The following is a 16,309-nucleotide window of genomic DNA, read 5'->3' on the forward strand; positions in this document are numbered from 1 at the left end:
AACACTTGAATCCCAGCAGAACCAACTCCACACGGGATGTTTTTATTTTTATACATTTAACACCGAGAAGACAGCTGCTTTGAATGGACTCAGCCTGCCCGTGGTGCACAAGGCATTCAGTGGCAGAAGGAACCTGTCACAGTCCACAGCTTCACTCCTTCCAACCTGCAGGCACACATCCTAGAGACGGATCCAGTACATGGCACTGCGGAGACGGTTGTAATCCAAGAGCTGTTCAATGGGACCTGAGTGAACAGAAAAAGAGTCAGTCACTGGAGACATAGTTAAAATCCCTGTGCAGTTTCTCATGGTCTTAAAGTAGATGGTAGCAGAGCAGACCGTGCTCACAATCCAGAGCAGTTTTGCACAAAACCAGGCAACCACAGCTCAAACCTGCATCAGGAAAACCAGGAGATACTATCTCCTGACAGAATAAGCTATTTTCTCACACTGCTAAACAATGCTCAGTACAGCTCCACATACAGGTTTGCAATACAGGGAGCCACCAAGTCATTCCAACTTCCTGTTCATAAACTCTCCCTTTCCAAGCTGCTCCACTTTGAAGGCCAGAGGAAACAGCTGCCTGGAGGAGGGGAATTCACAACACACAGGAAGGAGGCAGCAGAGCGGAGCTGAGCTGCTTAGGCAGGTTTTCCGAGAGGAATTTGTCCTTGGCCAGACAGACATGCCAGAGCAGCACAGGAGAATCAGGTCCCTTCACTTCCCTTACATAAACCACCCTGACCCCAGGGTAAGGACACCTGGCAGACGTGCTGGGCCCGCACCCAGCTACAGGACTCCCAGCCTTAGTCACAGCTCCACAGCAAGGAGAGGTGGGAGGACAGCCAGCAGCTCCCTGCCACTGTGTCTCCATCACCTGCAGGTCTGATCTCCTGGAAAACGTGCCTTGGCACACCTCATGTGTACAGGCAGGAGGATACCAGAAAAGAACCAGAGTGGTTAAGGAGGTCAGGGTAGACACACGAGAACTGCCTGCAACTCACTTCCACTCAGCTCTTGGCCCCGTCCTGGTTTTTAAGCAAGTACTAATTGCCTCACACTACTTACCCACTGCTGCAATTGCCGGGCATTTGTCATAAATGTATTTACTGCAGACATCTCTCACCATTCTTGCATCAACAGCCTAACAAATATCAAAGAACCAATTAATGACTCTTCCAGCACATCTGCACTTCTCAAAGTTGCAAGTTACTGTTGCCATTACATATCGAGATCATTAAAAAGATACACTCAGACTCTTGGGGACCAACTGCCCAGCTCTGCCTGCGAGGATGGCCAATGTCACACACAGCACATTCTTCTGAAGGTACAGAAGACAAGGCAGTCCAAAATCTGAAGCCTTCGAAGGGAAACATTGGCTGCAGAACTACACAAACTAGGTGTTGGACACCTCTAGGGGAAATATTAAAGGGATTTCAAGTTGTGCTGCTTGAAACACATGTATGCCCTCTTTCTGGGATGTCCACACAGACAGAGGATACAATGAGTCTATGCCAGAGATTCGGACATCTATATCAGTGTCAGTGGGATAACCACCTGGACTCCAGGCAGTTTAAGGGATAAATAAGCCACACGTTACTCCAGCAAACTAAGGCCAGAAAATGCTGACACTAACCATGCTCAGGTACCCCAGCCAACACAAATGGATACTTACAGAAATCCTGGCATCCCACTCCTCCAGAGGGATACGGCGTCCATAGTTCAACAGATGGCTTGCAATATTCTCACACACTCGTGTAGTACCTAGATATTGAAAATATCACACGGTCAGTGAAGCAGAAAGCCTTCCACAATAGCACAGCCTGATCACCAGCCAAAGCACAGAGAAGAAACTCTAACCATTAAACCAGTTGTTAACAAAGCACAGTCCTAATTCCCACTCTATGCAGCTCCAGCAGGAGTTAAGCAATACAGAGATTGCTTCAGTGGTCTCCAAAGTCTTACAACTAAGGCAGACCAGTCTGAGGGTGTCAATTTTTAGGTCACCAGGCAGCATGTCACTTGCTGGAACACAGCAGGCTGGGGTTAGCTGCTTTGACATGGCAGAAGAATGAGGAGCAGGGAGAGGAAGTTTTGCCCAGTGCCTGCCAGCAGAACTGCAACATCTAGCACAGCTCCTGCTGCCCAGGAGAGACACAAGCAATAACCCTCTGAAAGCTGTACAGTGGTCCATCCATAAACCAGAACATACCATCCAGTTGAGCCACCATGGCATTTCGGAGATAGTTCTTGGCTCTTGTCACCTCTGACTCTGTGGTACTGGTGCACAGACGCATCCTGGAGAGGAGATGGAAAGACCACGAAAGCTCTTAAAGTTGCTTGTCTGCTCAGACAGAAAGGGAATTCCTCCCTTTCCCGAGCCTCTGCAAAAATAAGCTATTATCAACGCCACTTGTCTTGCAGGCTGAGATTCATCCTTGATCACCACAGAGCAGCTAAGAACTGGGGAAGCACTGAACAGCAGGAGGTAAGAGCTCAAGCTCACAGGCAGGGGATTCAGCCAGCAGGATACACGCTGAGTTACACTCACAAAGGTCTGAGCAGCCCTGGTGCTGGCTCTGGCTTGCCCAGCAGGCCCAGCAGCATGTGGAATGTATTGCCCTATCACAGGAGAAGGAAGGCGTGTCAGCCATTCCCACGCATGGCAAGCTGCTATGGAAACTGATGCTGAAAGAATGAGACAGCTCCACAGAGTCTGTTTGGACTCCAGCTGCTAAATCCCTTCCTCCCCTGCCAACGGCAACATCTCTGGGGCAAGGGCTCACTCCACCTGCTCCATACACAGCACAGCTCGGCTCTGAATCTCAGATGTAGCCTCAAACCATTACTGGTTCGTGGACACAATAAGATGGACAGCCAGAAGGTTCCCAAAAACTGGCATGACTCCAGCAGCAGGACATTAATCAGCTGCAACACAACAGCCTGAGTGGCAACAACTCCGCCTGCTTTGCTTAGGCTTAACAAGACAATGGAGATATGTCTCTTGGGCACCTAGGAAAGCCTTGTCTCTGAGGAATGATCTCCACTGTATATAAAAAAACCCCAAAGCCTCGGTGCTAATACTTGAAAGTGTGAACAAAAGACATGAAGAGCCTTAAGGGATTAAAACAGATCCTCAAAAACCAGATCCTACAAGATTTACAGAAACCACTTACAGGATCACTTAAACAGAATGCAAGTTACCAAGAAGTTCATAAAGAGACAGCTCTCTGCAGACTTAATATGCTCCCCCAGCAGCTCAGTCTCCCACGAGAGGGTCAAATCTTAAATGCAACTTCTGCCAAAGTTGTACTTACCACTCCCCCTGAGCACAAAACATCATATCATCTATGGACAGAGGATCGGAAACAAAATGGAAACCGAAGAGGCCAGTGTCAGAGTAAGAGGTGTTGAATGTCTGGAAACTGTGGCAGAGATTATGCTCCACAGCAAGCGTAGCCAGCCTGCTAGACTGATTCTGTAAATAAGGAGATACTGTCAGCCATTTCGCTCTCAGCTTCCTCACAGCTCAAATTCTTTCCCACTGAGCTGTTTTCACAAAGACCACAGACAAGACAGAGCGGAACACTTTGCTGAAGGGGATCTTAATTTAGACCCTTCATGTGGTCAACAGATGAGAATCACTGCTGGAAAAGCCACAGACAAAGGCCTAGGAGTCCATCCAGCAAAACCATTTCCTTTCCCAGCTGCAGATGAGGAGCTGGTATGCATACCACCACAGGAGTGGGAGAAAATGGGAAGCACACGGTCTCCCAGCAGCAGGGGTTAGCACAGTTATACAGTCCAGACAGATTCCAGACAATAATGGATGCAATACTGGGGTTTTGAACAAGTTCCACTTGCTCGGCAGTTGTAAGGCAAGCTTGCATCATGAGATTGCAGACTATTTAAGCTGTGCTTCCACCACCACCCCCACCAAGTGGTTAGTTGTGAGAGTGGGAATAAGCTGCTGAGAATTCACCAGCTAAACCTCTTCCAAACTTAGCAGAGAAGGCTCAGTTCATCTCCCAGCATCACCCCTCAAGATCTGGCCCGGATTACCCTTGGTTACTCTTCTATCCTATTTTCCAGGCTCCTAACCCCTTCACAGTTGGAAGCTAACCACAAGAGCCTTCCCTAAGGCACATTCACATCTAGAATCCCCATAGTACTTCATATTAAAAGGCTCCAGGCTCTCCCTGTCACACTCAGAAGCCTCTTACCTTCCCACCTCCAAAAGTGCGGTCGTAGCGCCCGATGATGGCATTGGCCACGTTGAGGACAACGTTGTCTGGATCAGCCCATCCTGGCCCCTCCACAGCAAGAGCAATATGGGCAAGGGGCAGACCATCATCTCTGGCACGGATCTAGGAAATCATCAAGGAGTGGAGGAGAACAGCATGAGCACTGTGACTTGCCCGCAGCCTGCTGCAACACCAGGCTGACAAAGTAGGGTACTTGATGTGATTCCAGTGACATGAAAGAGTCTCAGGCATTACTGAGCACAAACTGCTCTGATGTGAGTTTTCCAGCAGATGATGTGAGCAATGGCCTCTCATTCCTAACGGATGTGGGTCCCATCTAAAACCCAACACGTGGCAATAAGCCCCAAGAACAGAACATGGGAGCACTACCAAGATGCTGCATCATCAGCTTCTCCAAGATACACAGATTTTTTTTCCTCTCAGAAGCAGCTGTAATTGGTTTCACATTCATTCAACAGTTGGGCAAGACCTGCTTGTTTTGATGGGGACCAAAACAACTTTACCTCACTCCCTGTGAAGCGACAGTGCGGGAGGATAGGCACAGCATCCTCTTTGTATGCGACAGGCACTCCACTGAAGTGTTGCTTAGCTGCATCTACCAGCTCTTTGTGCGAAATACCTGGCAACGGCAAAGAGAGAGACTTACAGTCCTAGAGCAATTTAACAAAATGATCTGATTTTACATTAGAGATGCGTGACAGGGGTTTGGGTATTTGAAAATACCAAGGCTTCCCAGAATCGCAAGGATCTAGAACTTACCTCCAGCAGCTGCCAGGACCATACGGGGTGCCTTGAAGTGAGTATCAACATATGAAGCCAGATCTGCTCGAGTCAGCCGCCTAGAGAGAACACGGAGAGAGAACGTCAGCATCTCTGACTTGGAGGAATGAGAGGCTTAGGAGAAGCAAGTCTGCAGTGCAGAGACAGCAGTGATTCTCTTTGTTGTGGGGTAACAATACCTTTTAGAAACAATACGTTTTAGAAACAAGACTGTGCACTGTGTTTTCCCCGTGCTCTAAATCTAGAACACAAAGAAGGGGAACCAGCAGTGAAGATGAAGAGTTAAGGATAAAATTCAATGCAGATTGGAGAGTACTGAGCCCGGTCACTGACCCAATGCAAGGCCACTGCTTCAATGACCACCCTATCTCTTAATTTCTCTAACTGTCAAATTGACAAGCATGGGAGAAGGTTCAACCTGTCCCTTGCACTAGGTCTTCTAAGGAATGTGTGCAGCATTATGCTTTCACCAGCTCCAACGAGGAAAACACAGTCAGGGCACAAGGAGAGCCCCATGGGCACAGATCACCTCCGTGCACACACTGGTTTCCTCGGGCAGTCACCACGACCAAGCAGCAGCAGTCATGCACCCCATGGACTGAACCCCTGGGCTGTGCCCTGCATCCAGCCTGTTGCTCACTTGATGTTCTCTGTGGTCCCCTCAACAGTGTGGGCCAGCGGAGTGCCCTGGAAAGCAGTGGCATGAAGGTAATCAAAGGTGACATCCATCAGGTTGCTGTCCATTTCTTTCAGCTCCCGAAGGATGACGCCACGTTCCTTCTCGATCTGAGAGTCCTCCAGCGCACAGTTCTGCACAACGTCAGCCAGGAGTTCTACAACTGCAACACAATTCCCATGTTAGCACCCCACTGCCTGACTGCCACCCAGTGCTGCTGAAAGGAGAAGAGACACAGAGGAGGAGTGAGCAACAAACCACACTGGGGAGGGGATGCAACATAAAAGAGCTGAGTGCTGCCTGTTCCCACAGCACAAACAACACCAGTTTAGCAAGAAGTCTTCAAGTCAGATCATCACTGCCAGTGGAAAGCAGGCAACATCTGCAGAAAGTGAAGCATGTCAGAAGCAGGGCACTGCTCCAGAAACACACTGAATCCCTACAGAGGGCTTGTGATACCTACAGCATAGCCCATATCTACAGCAAGGCCCACAGCTCTGACTCAAATCGCTGCCTCTGGCCAAAACCAACCCAGAGGAGTCTGCACATGGCAGCAGAGCACAAGCTGCACTCACAGGAGCTGCAATGAGCACTCCTCACACAGCAGCTGTTGCGGACCTCAGTTTCCCAGCTCCATAAAACAACCACGGACTCCTGAACCCCCCCATCCTCCCTCCTGGAAACACAGTGCAGCCTGACACAACTAAAGCTCTTTGTTTAGGAACACATGAACTTGCAGCCCTGAAGCACCATGTCACTGCACTGCTCTCTTCAACTACCAACCAGAACCTCCAATTTACCATTCAGCTACTTCAATCCCTGGTTGGTAGAAAGGATGCTTGGGGAGAGAAACACAAGTACACGCATTTCCTTAAGTTCCTGATCAGACTTTGCCCCCTGGCCATCCTACCTTTGGGCATGTCCTTGGACAAGGCTTTTATGTAGAAGGCAGTATGCTCACGGGATGTGTACCCATTCAGGTGAGCACCCAGACTCTCCACTTCCTTCTCAAAGGCAGAGCCAGGACGCTTCTTTGTGCCCTAGAAGGAAACAGATAAACTAAATCATGAAATGAACAACTTTCCCCCCACCAGGCAGAATTAAAGCAAGGAAAATAACAACAGACATAAAGCAATAAAAACTGTCATATGATTCATAAAAGCCAAGAGCAAGCACAGAAGGCAAGAGATTTAAAACTTGGCTTATTTTCCCTAGATAAAGGATGGCTGAGGTGCATTTTCAAAGACCAACATAAATTCAGCAGGGAAAGAGAAGACTTACACTGAGAGACACAATGGTTGAAGAGCACATCTGTGGAAGTAAACCAAGAACAAGCCTAAACCAAAAATAAGCAGGCGTCTAACTATCCAAGCAGTGAAACTCAGATGAAGCAGAAAACTTCTTCTAAGATCTTATCTCCTAAGGAGCAAGCCAGATACTGCAACTGCCCATGAAGGCACAGGCTGGACTCAAGTCAGCAAGTCCCAGGCTTAGATGTTCTCTGCCCTGTTCAGTAGAGACTTAGGTTATTTAAAAAGCAACAGCTGTAACTCCTAAGCTTCCCTCAACTGCTAAGAAAATCAAAGAAAAACAAATGGCTGTAAGAAACACTGCTTTGAGTTCTCTCTGCTAACCTGAGGAAACATGCTTCGTACCACAGTGCTCCAGGTGTGTTATACAGAGGCTGGGACAGCCAAGGATTGGAACCACGATGTCAGACACTCTGTCTGAATTATCAATTACAGCATTTTTTACTTTAAGAGGAAAGACAAGTAAATAGCAAATAAGAGTCAACAACGTACAGACAGAGCATTCGGCGCAGCTCTGTGCAGGCCCAGCACACCTCCTTACCTTAAAGGCCAGGTGTTCCACAAAAAAACCAGCCCCGTTGTTCTTTGCGTTTTCATAGCGGCTCCCGGCCTCGATCCACACACCCACCTGGCAGCAAAAACAGGGAGTGACATCAGAGAAGAAAACAGTCAGCATCCTCGTGCCACAAACACAGCAGCAGGGACAAGAAGTCTGCTACCCATACATTACACCAGTAGCATCAAAAGAAGCAAACACAAGCAACAGTTTCCTGCGTGTGTTTTGGTTTTTTATCTGTCAGCTTCACCAAAGCTGGTTTTGCCAGAGGGAGAACTCCTACTGATCACTTACTGCTCACACAAAAAATGTAAGGCTGAGAAAACTTGTAGAGCACGAAAGCTTGACTACAGATTTAAGACAACACCAGGCTGGGCCTTCTGCTGTTACATTAATCCCACCAGTTCATAGAAAGTAACAGTGGAGTCACTGTCAAAAGCTTTGGTTCAGACAAGGTTTGTCACTTTTTAGAGACCAGATACAGGCTTCAAGGAAGCCCTCCACCTGTCTTAAACTTACCGTGCAGGTTGGCTGCCTGGACTCCTCTGAGGCCACACGGAGCCCATTCTCCAGGGTGGTGACCTGAGTCTCGGGGATATTTTGGAGTGTCTGGGCATAGGTGGCAGCACCTCGCTTCCTTGTCAAAGTCAATAAAGCTGCCTGAAAAGACAAAGGCTGTCACGACCACTAGCTAGGAGCTCCCCTCGGCAGGGCCGGGAACCCGCCGCGGAGCCAGAGGTTTGGAGCAGGTTGAAAACTCCAGGGAAAGCCCCAGCTGACAAGTCACACCTCGGCACTGGGGCGTGGAGCGGACGGCGGCCCCCGGCAAGCCCCGCACGGAGACAGTGACAGCCGCCGCCGCCCCCCGCCCGCCCAGCCCCCGGCTCCAAGCCCCGCTCCAGCGCTCGGGGTCTCACGGCACCGCCGCCCGCCCCCGCCGCCCGCCGCGGTCCCCGTTGATCTTCCGGCCGGCGCACAGGCGGCCCGGCGGCAGCACCACTGCCACCGCGGGGCCGCCCGCGCCCTGTCGGACATCCCCCGCGGCCGCTGCCGCGGCGGCGCGGTGACTCACGGAGCGGGCGCGGCCCCCACGCAGGCGCCGCCGGCCGCGGCTGCCCGCCCGCAACACCGAGCCGCGCCGCCATGCTTGTCCCTGCGCCGACCGACCGACTGACGGCACCCGCCGCGGCGGGGGCGGGGGCCTCGCTGCGGGCGGGCGGCGCGGGCGGGTGGCGGTAGGGGCGGGTTGGCGCCCCCTGGTGGCGGCAGGGCGCGGGGGTGGCGGGCAGGGAATGGGGGTCCCGGGGAATGGGGATCCCAGGGTATAGGGGTCCTAGGGAATGAAGGTCCCAGGGTATAGGGGTCCTAGGGAATGGGAGTCTCAGGGGAATGAGAGTCCCAGGGGATGGGGATCCCAGGGACAGGAATCCTGGGGGATGGTGGCCCGGGGGACAGGGGTCACAGGGAATGGAGGTCCTGGGAATGAGGATCCTGGGGAAAGGGGGTACCAGCTCATTCCACTCCCTCGGCTGCAGCCCCACGGCCCTGGAGGGGTCACGGGGAGAAGGGGCAGAACAGAGACAGAGGGTGTCAGGGCAGCCCACCTGCAGGGCAGCGCTGGGGGCCAGCTGGGTGGCCTGACCCAAGAGTGCTGTTATTGAGAAAAGGGCATTGAAACCAACCCTGAGAAACACCACATGGCTTTATTGGCAGTGCCAGCCCACTGCTGGCAGCAGGACCCCCTTGGCCCCTCCACCACCCCCCAAACCACGTCTTGGCCCGGCGGGACAGGCCCGTGCTGGGGCAGAGTGGGAGCACCAAGTGGGTCACCAAGCGGGAGCACCAGGCAGCCCCTCGGTGTGAGGGCCAGCAGCAGCTCCGGCCAGCAGCAGCCCCATCACAGGGGGTCACAGTCAGGGCAGGACCCTGGTGGTCAGAGTCCGGAGGGGCTGGTGGGGGTTCAGGGCCTTCGGGCCCTGGGGCGGGCGAGTCAGTGCCATCAAGGTGGCAGAGTCCTCCTCGCCCACCCAGCTCTTGGGGGAGACATCTTCCTCTTGCACAACTACATCCTGGTGCTGTGGTCCGCCTAAGGGGGATGAAATGGGGAGAGGTTGGCTTGGCTGCCCCCTCCGTTCCCCCCCACCCGTGATGGGGATGGTGGGGCCGGGTGCTCACTGAGGCCTGGCGCCGCTCCCTGCTGACGTGCTCCACGGCGTCGTGCACGGAGGGGAAGAAGGAGTGCTTGGTGATGGTTGAGCTGAAGAAGTTGCCCCGTTCCAGCTGGGCCAGCACGGGCCCTGTGTGGAGGGAGAAGCATCTAAAGTGATGGCACCTAGTTAAGCCCCCCACCCCTCACCTGAAGCAGCCTCCCGCCTCCTGTGTTGTGGGGGAACACCAGGATCAGCACTAGGGACCCACGCTCAGATTGGATCCATGGGACAACCTGCAGCACCCATCCCCTGGGGAAACCCTGGGCATTGGAACACCATGGAGGGACCCCCAGGCCAGCAGCTGTGTGCAGGAGGGGTGACCATGCCCATCAGGGGCTCATGGCTCTGCAGATCCCCCTCACCCGGGCAGCTGGCAATGAAGACATCCACTTCTATGTCACGGAAATCCCTGAAGATCTGCAAATGGCAGAAAATATTTTACAAAGGAGGAGGGAGGGGGGGCCACCCCACAGGGCCTTGGAGACGCCCTCGATGAGGCTGCTGCCCTGGGCCCTTACATTCTTCAGGATCTTGATGGAGACAGTATCCACGAAGCTGACAGAGCTGAAGTCCAAGATGACGGCGTGGAAGCTGGGCTGGGGCAGCCCCAGGCTGCGCAGGGTGGGCTCTGAGGGCACACCGCTCTCCCCTGCACTCAATTCAATCACTGCCACACCTGGACCATCCTCTGTGTTCTGGGGGGGGAAGGAGATCCGGTGTCACTGCTCTGGTGCTGGAACCCCTGGGCTCACACTGCCCTACAGTGCAGTGTGGCTTGGTGAGGCTCTTTGGCTGCATGAGGGCATGGGCAGTGGGTGGTCCCAGGAGTGGGTGCCCCTCTCACACCTTGACCCACTTCTGGGCTCTTTCCAGATGTGTCGAGACCCACCCCTCTGCCCATTGCTGCTCTCTGGAACCGGGCTCATTAGCTGGCATCAGGCCAACCTTTGCTCTTGCTCTTAATTCTGATTAACTTACCAAAAGGTTAATGACTATCTGGTTTCACCACCTAATCATTAACAGCCTGGCTTTCCCCACCGACCTTGGGTATGACGGTGTGGCCCAGTTCAATCCCAGTGCCTTTCTTACCCATTGGCCCCAAACTGAGCTGGGAACTCTGTGGGCCACCAGGCCTGGCCAGTGCATGGACAATAGGGCCAGAACCAGGCAGAGAGGCAATGCTGGGTGGCACCAGAGCTGTCCCCTGTGTCAGGGAAGCACCTTTTTCCTCTTTGCCTTTTCCTTCTCTGCTTTCTTCTGTTGTTTCTTCAGCTTCTTGAGGGCTTTCTTCTTCTTCTGAATGAGGCGGTCCACATCGATGCCGCTCTGCGAAGCAGCGCAGCTTTGTGTCCCCAGCTGCCCCACTGCTATCCTGGTGTTGGCAGGCAGGGGGACACGGGGAGCACTGTGGGGCTGGTGACTCTCCTACCTTCTTCTTCAGGGCATCGGCGTACAGCTCCACATTGGCAAAGTAGAGGGTGCAGGAGGAGCGGAAGATCTTCACACCAGGGACCTCCTGTGCCTGGGGGCAGATGGGCAGGGTACTATTCCCAGGGATGAAACCACCTGCTCCCCTTCCCTCCCTTCCCCAAAATGCCCCCAGCTCCTTTCCCCAGTGAGCAGCCGCTGGGGGTGCATTGGAACGCCCCCCCATTGCAGGTGGCTCTTCCCCCAGCCCGGTGCTGTTACCATCTCGTATTCCGCCACATCCCTGTAGACATCGGTGTTGGAGATGCGCCCCAGAACGGAGTAGTGGGGGCTGCGGGGAACACAGTGAGGGGCTGAGGTCACCACGGGCTTCTCCTGCCCTCGGGATGCAGCATCAACCCCAGCCCCAGGGTACTCACAGCTGGGTGCGGAAGATGACCGTGAGCAGCCCAAAGGCCACCGAGGCCGCCAGGCCAATGTCCAAGTTCAGCAGGAGGGTGGCCACAAATGTCACAATCCAGACCATCTGGAGAGGGGACACGGTCAGCTGCAGCATGGCCTCCCTTGAGCACCCACAAGCCTCAGGGAGGGTGGAGAAACCCTCTCCAGGGACAAGAGCACAGCCCCAAGGCTGATCAGCACCTTACCAGGTCCACTCGGTTGGATTTCCAGAGCATACTGAGGTCACTGAACTGCTTAAACATGCCCTTGAGGTTGATGATGATTATGGCAGCCAAGATGGCCTAAAAGAGAAGTCTCTGCAGCTATGAGGAAGCTGAGGGAAGGTCTAGGAGTGGGCTTTGGCTGTTCCGCTGCCACACTACCATGCCATGGGATAGGCACAGGGGTGGGATGTGGCACAGAGGCCATGGGACTAGTTGTACCTTGGGCAGGTCATAGAAGAGCTCTCCGATCTTCAGGATGGTCACCAGGATGACCAGGGATGAGATGACACCAGCTACCTGTGTGGAAGGAGAGAGGGAGGTGAGGGGTGAGCCCCCACTGCTCACTGTGCTGCCTGCCCCTGCTCCAGCCCCACAGAGGGAGGCAGTGTTGCCCAGACCCACCTGACTGTTGCCACCTGTGGTCTCCTGTACCAGGCTCCGCGACATGGAGCAGCTGATGGCAAAACACTGGAAGAAGCCTCCCAGGAAGTTGCAGAGGCCCAGCGCAATCAGCTCCTGCAGGGACAGAGCAGCAGGAGGGCAGCACCATGCTTTCCTCTGGCTGCAAAGGGAAGCTTGGCTTTCACCCAGGGCGGGGGCCCTGCACCTCAGAGCATCACCTGGTTGCTGTCCACTTTGTAGCCATGCTTCAGGGCAAAGATCTTGCCCAGGGAGATGCAGATGGCATAGCCAACCACAGCAATGGCAAAGGCATTGCCTGCCACCTGCCCAAAGTAGCTGAAATTAGGGACCACAGGTGGCTTCAACCTACATTCAAGACAGAGAGATGTGGCTCAAACAGGGGTGCTGTGGGTGGCTGTGCCCCTGCCCAGCCCCCGCCACCACCTGGCCCTGCTCACCCGCTGGGGATGGTGCCCACCACGGAGATGCCAAACTTGTCACTCAGGTTGACACCGTAGGAGATGCCAGTGGAGATGATGATCTGGGGGAGAATGACTGGAGTGAGGCAGGGCCTTTCTGCACAGGGACAGTGGAGAAGGAGGAGGAGGAGGAGGACGAGGAGGAGGAGGGCATGATGTGTGCCCTGGAGCTGCACTCGCCAAGGAACCCCATCCCACGCCTCCCCTCCCTGAAAGGGACAGGAATATGCATGGCTGCATCCCCACAGCAAGCTGGGGCAGCTCTGGGTACCGTGATAAGCTCGATGGGGATGGGCATGGGCAGCTTGGCGGCAAACTTGTGGTTGAGCTCTTTCACAATGAAGATGACCACCATGGCAATGATGGCAGTCACCAGGGTGCCCACGTTGGTCTGTGGCAGCTTCTTGCAGATCTCAATGACAGTCTAGAGGATACAGAAGGAGGGAATGTGCTCAGGAAATCAGATGTCTCCCCCAGAAGGTTTATGGAGGACTCTATGTGCCCCACAGGTAAGCCCCCAGGGGGTTCTGGGCAGCAGTGAGCCCCCACTTACCATAAACAATGAAAGTGGACCTGAGTACTCGCCCACGGAGACCCCGAAGACATTCTTGAGCTGGGAGACGAGGACATGCACGGAGGCAGCAGTGGTGTAGCCACGCACCAACGGGTCCGAGAGGTAGGTCACCACAAATCCAAACTGCAGGAGACCCAGGGCCACCTGAAAGGAGAGGTACCAGAAGTGACCCACAGCTTACAGCCCACTGTTCTCTGCTAGACTAGGCTGGGGCCACCTTACCTGGAAGATGCCTGCCAGGACAGTGACGGTGGCCACCAGCTCCACCCTGGCAGCATCCCGCAATGCCTCATTGACTGTGGCATTGCTGCCATTGACGGACTCCAGGAAGTCCTCACTAGGCAGCAGGGACTCCGTCAAGCTCCCGATCATGACAGAGATGACGGCGAAAGGACCTGGGGACAGGTAGAGTGTGGGCAGGGAGCCCAAGGTGAGCACCAGGACCTTTTTGAGGGTACCTCTTAAGGGGTCAGCTCCTTTCCCCTCTGGCAAGGCTCAAAGCCCACCCACTGTGCTTTGGCTCTGGTTTGGCCAATCACCTTCTTGATGGGGCAAAGTAAAGGCAAGAAAGGCCCCCCCCAACCATTCCTGTGGCAATGCTGAGCCACGGATGAAGACTTGTCCCTCTCATCCTCGCTCCCTCCCCACCGTTGCTGTCCAAGCACATGGTCCCTCAGCTCACCTACAGAGTTGTGCCTTGATGTCCCGAAGAAGAAGTAGAGGAAGACAGGGTAAAAGGAAGAGTAGAGACCGGTGACGGGTGGCAACCCAGCCAGCAGTGCATAGGCAAGACCTGGATGGTGGAGCAGGGAGAAATGTCATGAAGGGCCAACTCCTGGCCCTCCCCAACCCGCAGGGAGCCTCTGGAAGCCTGGGCATCACTCACCCTGGGGCAGGTGCATGATGCCCACACTGAAGCCTGAAGTAATGTCCCCCAGGAGCCAGTCCTTGACTGGGTAGCGGGGCAGCCAGTACAGGAAGGGCAGGAAACGGAACAGCAGGGACTTGGCAGCGGAGCCCGTGCATCTGGAGGGAAAGGAGTAGGAGCTGAGGCTGAGCACAAGTGCAGGGGTTTGGGGACATCAGTAGGGGTAGACAGGGCCCCATGAGATGCAATGAGTCCCATGGGACACCCAGCTCCATCCATTGGAGCCGGGTGTCCCTCCAGTCAGGAGAACAAAGTAGGGACACGGGTACTTCAACTTAGGGGAAAGGATCCCCAGGTCTGCAGCTCCCCGTGGTGGTGGGGCTGGGCTGTACAGTGCCTGGTGAGGTCCAGGCACATCCCCCTGGCCATATGGTCCTACCTGATCTTGCGGAGACGCACCGAGGGCTTGGTGGGAGGCTTCCGCTGTGCCACCTCCTCCAGTTCAGCCTCACTCAGCACCTCACGGGGTGCTCGGTGGCTCAGTGCCATCTCTGCTGCCATGCCCACCTGACCTTCCCGCATGCCAGTCTACTGCAGGGACATCAGGGACAGCTCAGCTACACCCCCATAGCTGGGGACACCCAGCACCCCACCCGCGCCCCAGCCCCTCCTCCAACTCCATTCGCCACACAGAGCCATCCCATCTCGGCCAGGCAGGCAGGATTGGCCCTGAGGATAAGCATGAGCCGAGCTTTGGGAGTCCTGAAGCAGCGGCAGTGGCTCACAACGGCAGGTGGGCAGGGAGGGAGCTGAGGCTTCGGCAATCAGTGCTGCCTGCTCCTGCCCCGCACCAGACCCCTCTGCGCAATGGAATGCACAGGCGGGGTCTGCCAGCAGAGCTGCCCCAGGGGAGCTCCTCCTCTGCCTGCCCGTGCAGGACCCACCTCGGTGCCCACCACCCTTCCCCTCCGTGTACCACAGCAGGGCAGGGCACAGCTGCCGAGCAGAGCCCTGGCCATCCCACAGCCCCGTCTGCAGACTTTGTCCCTTTGCGCATGAGGGGAGCAGGAATGTGAACCCCCGGCAAAAGTCACGGCTTTCCATGTCTCTGGGAGTGTCCTCCCCTGACCACTGCACTGGAGAGTCGAGGTGAGCCTGTGGTCAGAGGAGGGAGGCTGGGCTGAGGTCTCACCCTTCTCAGGGCTGGGATGGTGGGACTGAGGCATCTCTGTATAGATCCACAGTCTGATCTTGCTCAGGGCTTAGGCTGAGACCTGCACCATCCTGCTGGGCTCACCCAGCTGGTGGCCTGCCTGGTCCTGAGATACAACTGGACCCAAAATCCCCTCACAGGGTGCCTGGAGTTGTGCCAGCCCGAGTCCCTGTGTTGCCCCGTTATCACTCCTACCTGCTGTGCCCAAGCTGGTCAGGAGCTGGCAGGCAGGTGCACGCTCTGCTTCCTCCTATTTATTAAAGCCAGCCCATGATCTTTGAGACACCGCTCCCTGACTCCTGTCCTTCCTCCTGCCCTTCCTCCTGCCCTGCCGAGAAGCTGCCTGCTTCCCAGCCCCACTGCTGCACCCATGGCACCCACCATGCTCCCCTCCATACCCTGGTGCGCTGAGTTCCTCAGCTGTGGCAGGCCCAGAACTGTCACCACTGTCCCCAAAACCATCCCATATTGGGGACTGTCCATTCCAGTCTCAGCTCCTGGTCTGCAGCCATACCCAGGGTGCTGCCATGCCCAACCACCCATGCCAGGTGCAGAGCAGTGGTCTTCTTGCCATTGGGCACATCCTAGTGCCAACCTCCTGCCAAGAGCTGCTGGGCACTCATCACCTCAGGGCACTGCTCAAGGTCCTGACATCCTCCTCCTGTGCTCCCACAGCTCCCATGGGTGTCCCTTCCCCACCCCATGTCCTGGAGCAGGAGCTCTGTCCAGGACAAGAAGGGCTACCCACAGCCTCAGGTCATAGCATCCAGAGTATTTTCCACAGCCCCTTGCTTACCTTGCTTGGAAGAGGTGTGCTGTGCCCTGTGGACTGCCCCGCTCTCCCACAATTTGCACAGACCCAGCCGTTATCTTGTTCCAAAGG

At 55.0% G+C, this 16,309-nt stretch overlaps 2 protein-coding genes across 2 annotated transcripts; both read right to left on the reverse strand.

Annotated features, from left to right (window-relative positions):
• Positions 1–9,587, reverse strand: LOC108638914 (cytochrome b-c1 complex subunit 1, mitochondrial). Its single transcript, XM_025894669.1, has 14 exons — positions 9,513–9,587; positions 8,510–8,920; positions 8,107–8,262; positions 7,573–7,659; positions 6,632–6,761; positions 5,686–5,884; positions 5,025–5,104; positions 4,769–4,884; positions 4,224–4,367; positions 3,318–3,478; positions 2,213–2,298; positions 1,676–1,764; positions 1,069–1,144; positions 1–245 (listed from the first exon to the last, which is right to left on the reverse strand). Exons 1-14 carry the CDS (start codon positions 9,585–9,587, stop codon positions 181–183), a joined length of 1,875 nt encoding a protein of 624 aa, XP_025750454.1. The 3' UTR covers positions 1–180.
• On the reverse strand, positions 9,500–16,299 carry SLC26A6 (solute carrier family 26 member 6). The gene is made up of 20 exons (XM_018068476.3): positions 16,223–16,299; positions 14,653–14,804; positions 14,232–14,371; positions 14,028–14,138; positions 13,568–13,740; positions 13,325–13,489; positions 13,043–13,195; positions 12,751–12,833; positions 12,511–12,658; positions 12,293–12,406; positions 12,110–12,187; positions 11,873–11,968; positions 11,645–11,751; positions 11,487–11,556; positions 11,227–11,319; positions 11,019–11,123; positions 10,316–10,492; positions 10,160–10,214; positions 9,763–9,884; positions 9,500–9,673 (listed from the first exon to the last, which is right to left on the reverse strand). The coding sequence occupies exons 2-20, from the start codon at positions 14,793–14,795 to the stop codon at positions 9,650–9,652; spliced, it is 2,157 nt and encodes a 718-aa protein (XP_017923965.1). The 5' UTR covers positions 14,796–14,804; positions 16,223–16,299; the 3' UTR covers positions 9,500–9,649.
• Positions 16,300–16,309: the final 10 nt, after the last annotated feature.

Source organism: Manacus vitellinus, unplaced genomic scaffold, assembly GCF_001715985.3.
Source record: "Manacus vitellinus isolate BGI_N305 unplaced genomic scaffold, ASM171598v3 scaffold_14_pilon, whole genome shotgun sequence".
NCBI lineage: Eukaryota > Metazoa > Chordata > Aves > Passeriformes > Pipridae > Manacus > Manacus vitellinus.

What these genes read in the sequence shown, in the direction of transcription:
- LOC108638914 (XM_025894669.1), bottom strand. Translation starts at nt 9,587, where the DNA reads ATGGCACTGACTCGCCCGCCCCAGGGCCCGAAGGCCCTGAACCCCCAC. An exon ending in CCAGGCAGCCAACCTGCACG is followed by an intron (nt 7,660 to 8,106) that starts GTAAGTTTAAGA and finishes TTTTGCTGCCAG; the next exon opens with GTGGGTGTGTGGATCGAGGC. An exon ending in GTCCAAGGACATGCCCAAAG is followed by an intron (nt 5,885 to 6,631) that starts GTAGGATGGCCA and finishes ATTGTGTTGCAG; the next exon opens with TTGTAGAACTCCTGGCTGAC.
- SLC26A6 (XM_018068476.3), bottom strand. Translation starts at nt 14,795, where the DNA reads ATGCGGGAAGGTCAGGTGGGCATGGCAGCAGAGATGGCACTGAGCCAC. An exon ending in TCCTGGCAGGCATCTTCCAG is followed by an intron (nt 13,490 to 13,567) that starts GTAAGGTGGCCC and finishes CTCTCCTTTCAG; the next exon opens with GTGGCCCTGGGTCTCCTGCA. An exon ending in CCGATGCCCTGAAGAAGAAG is followed by an intron (nt 11,124 to 11,226) that starts GTAGGAGAGTCA and finishes GCTGCTTCGCAG; the next exon opens with AGCGGCATCGATGTGGACCG.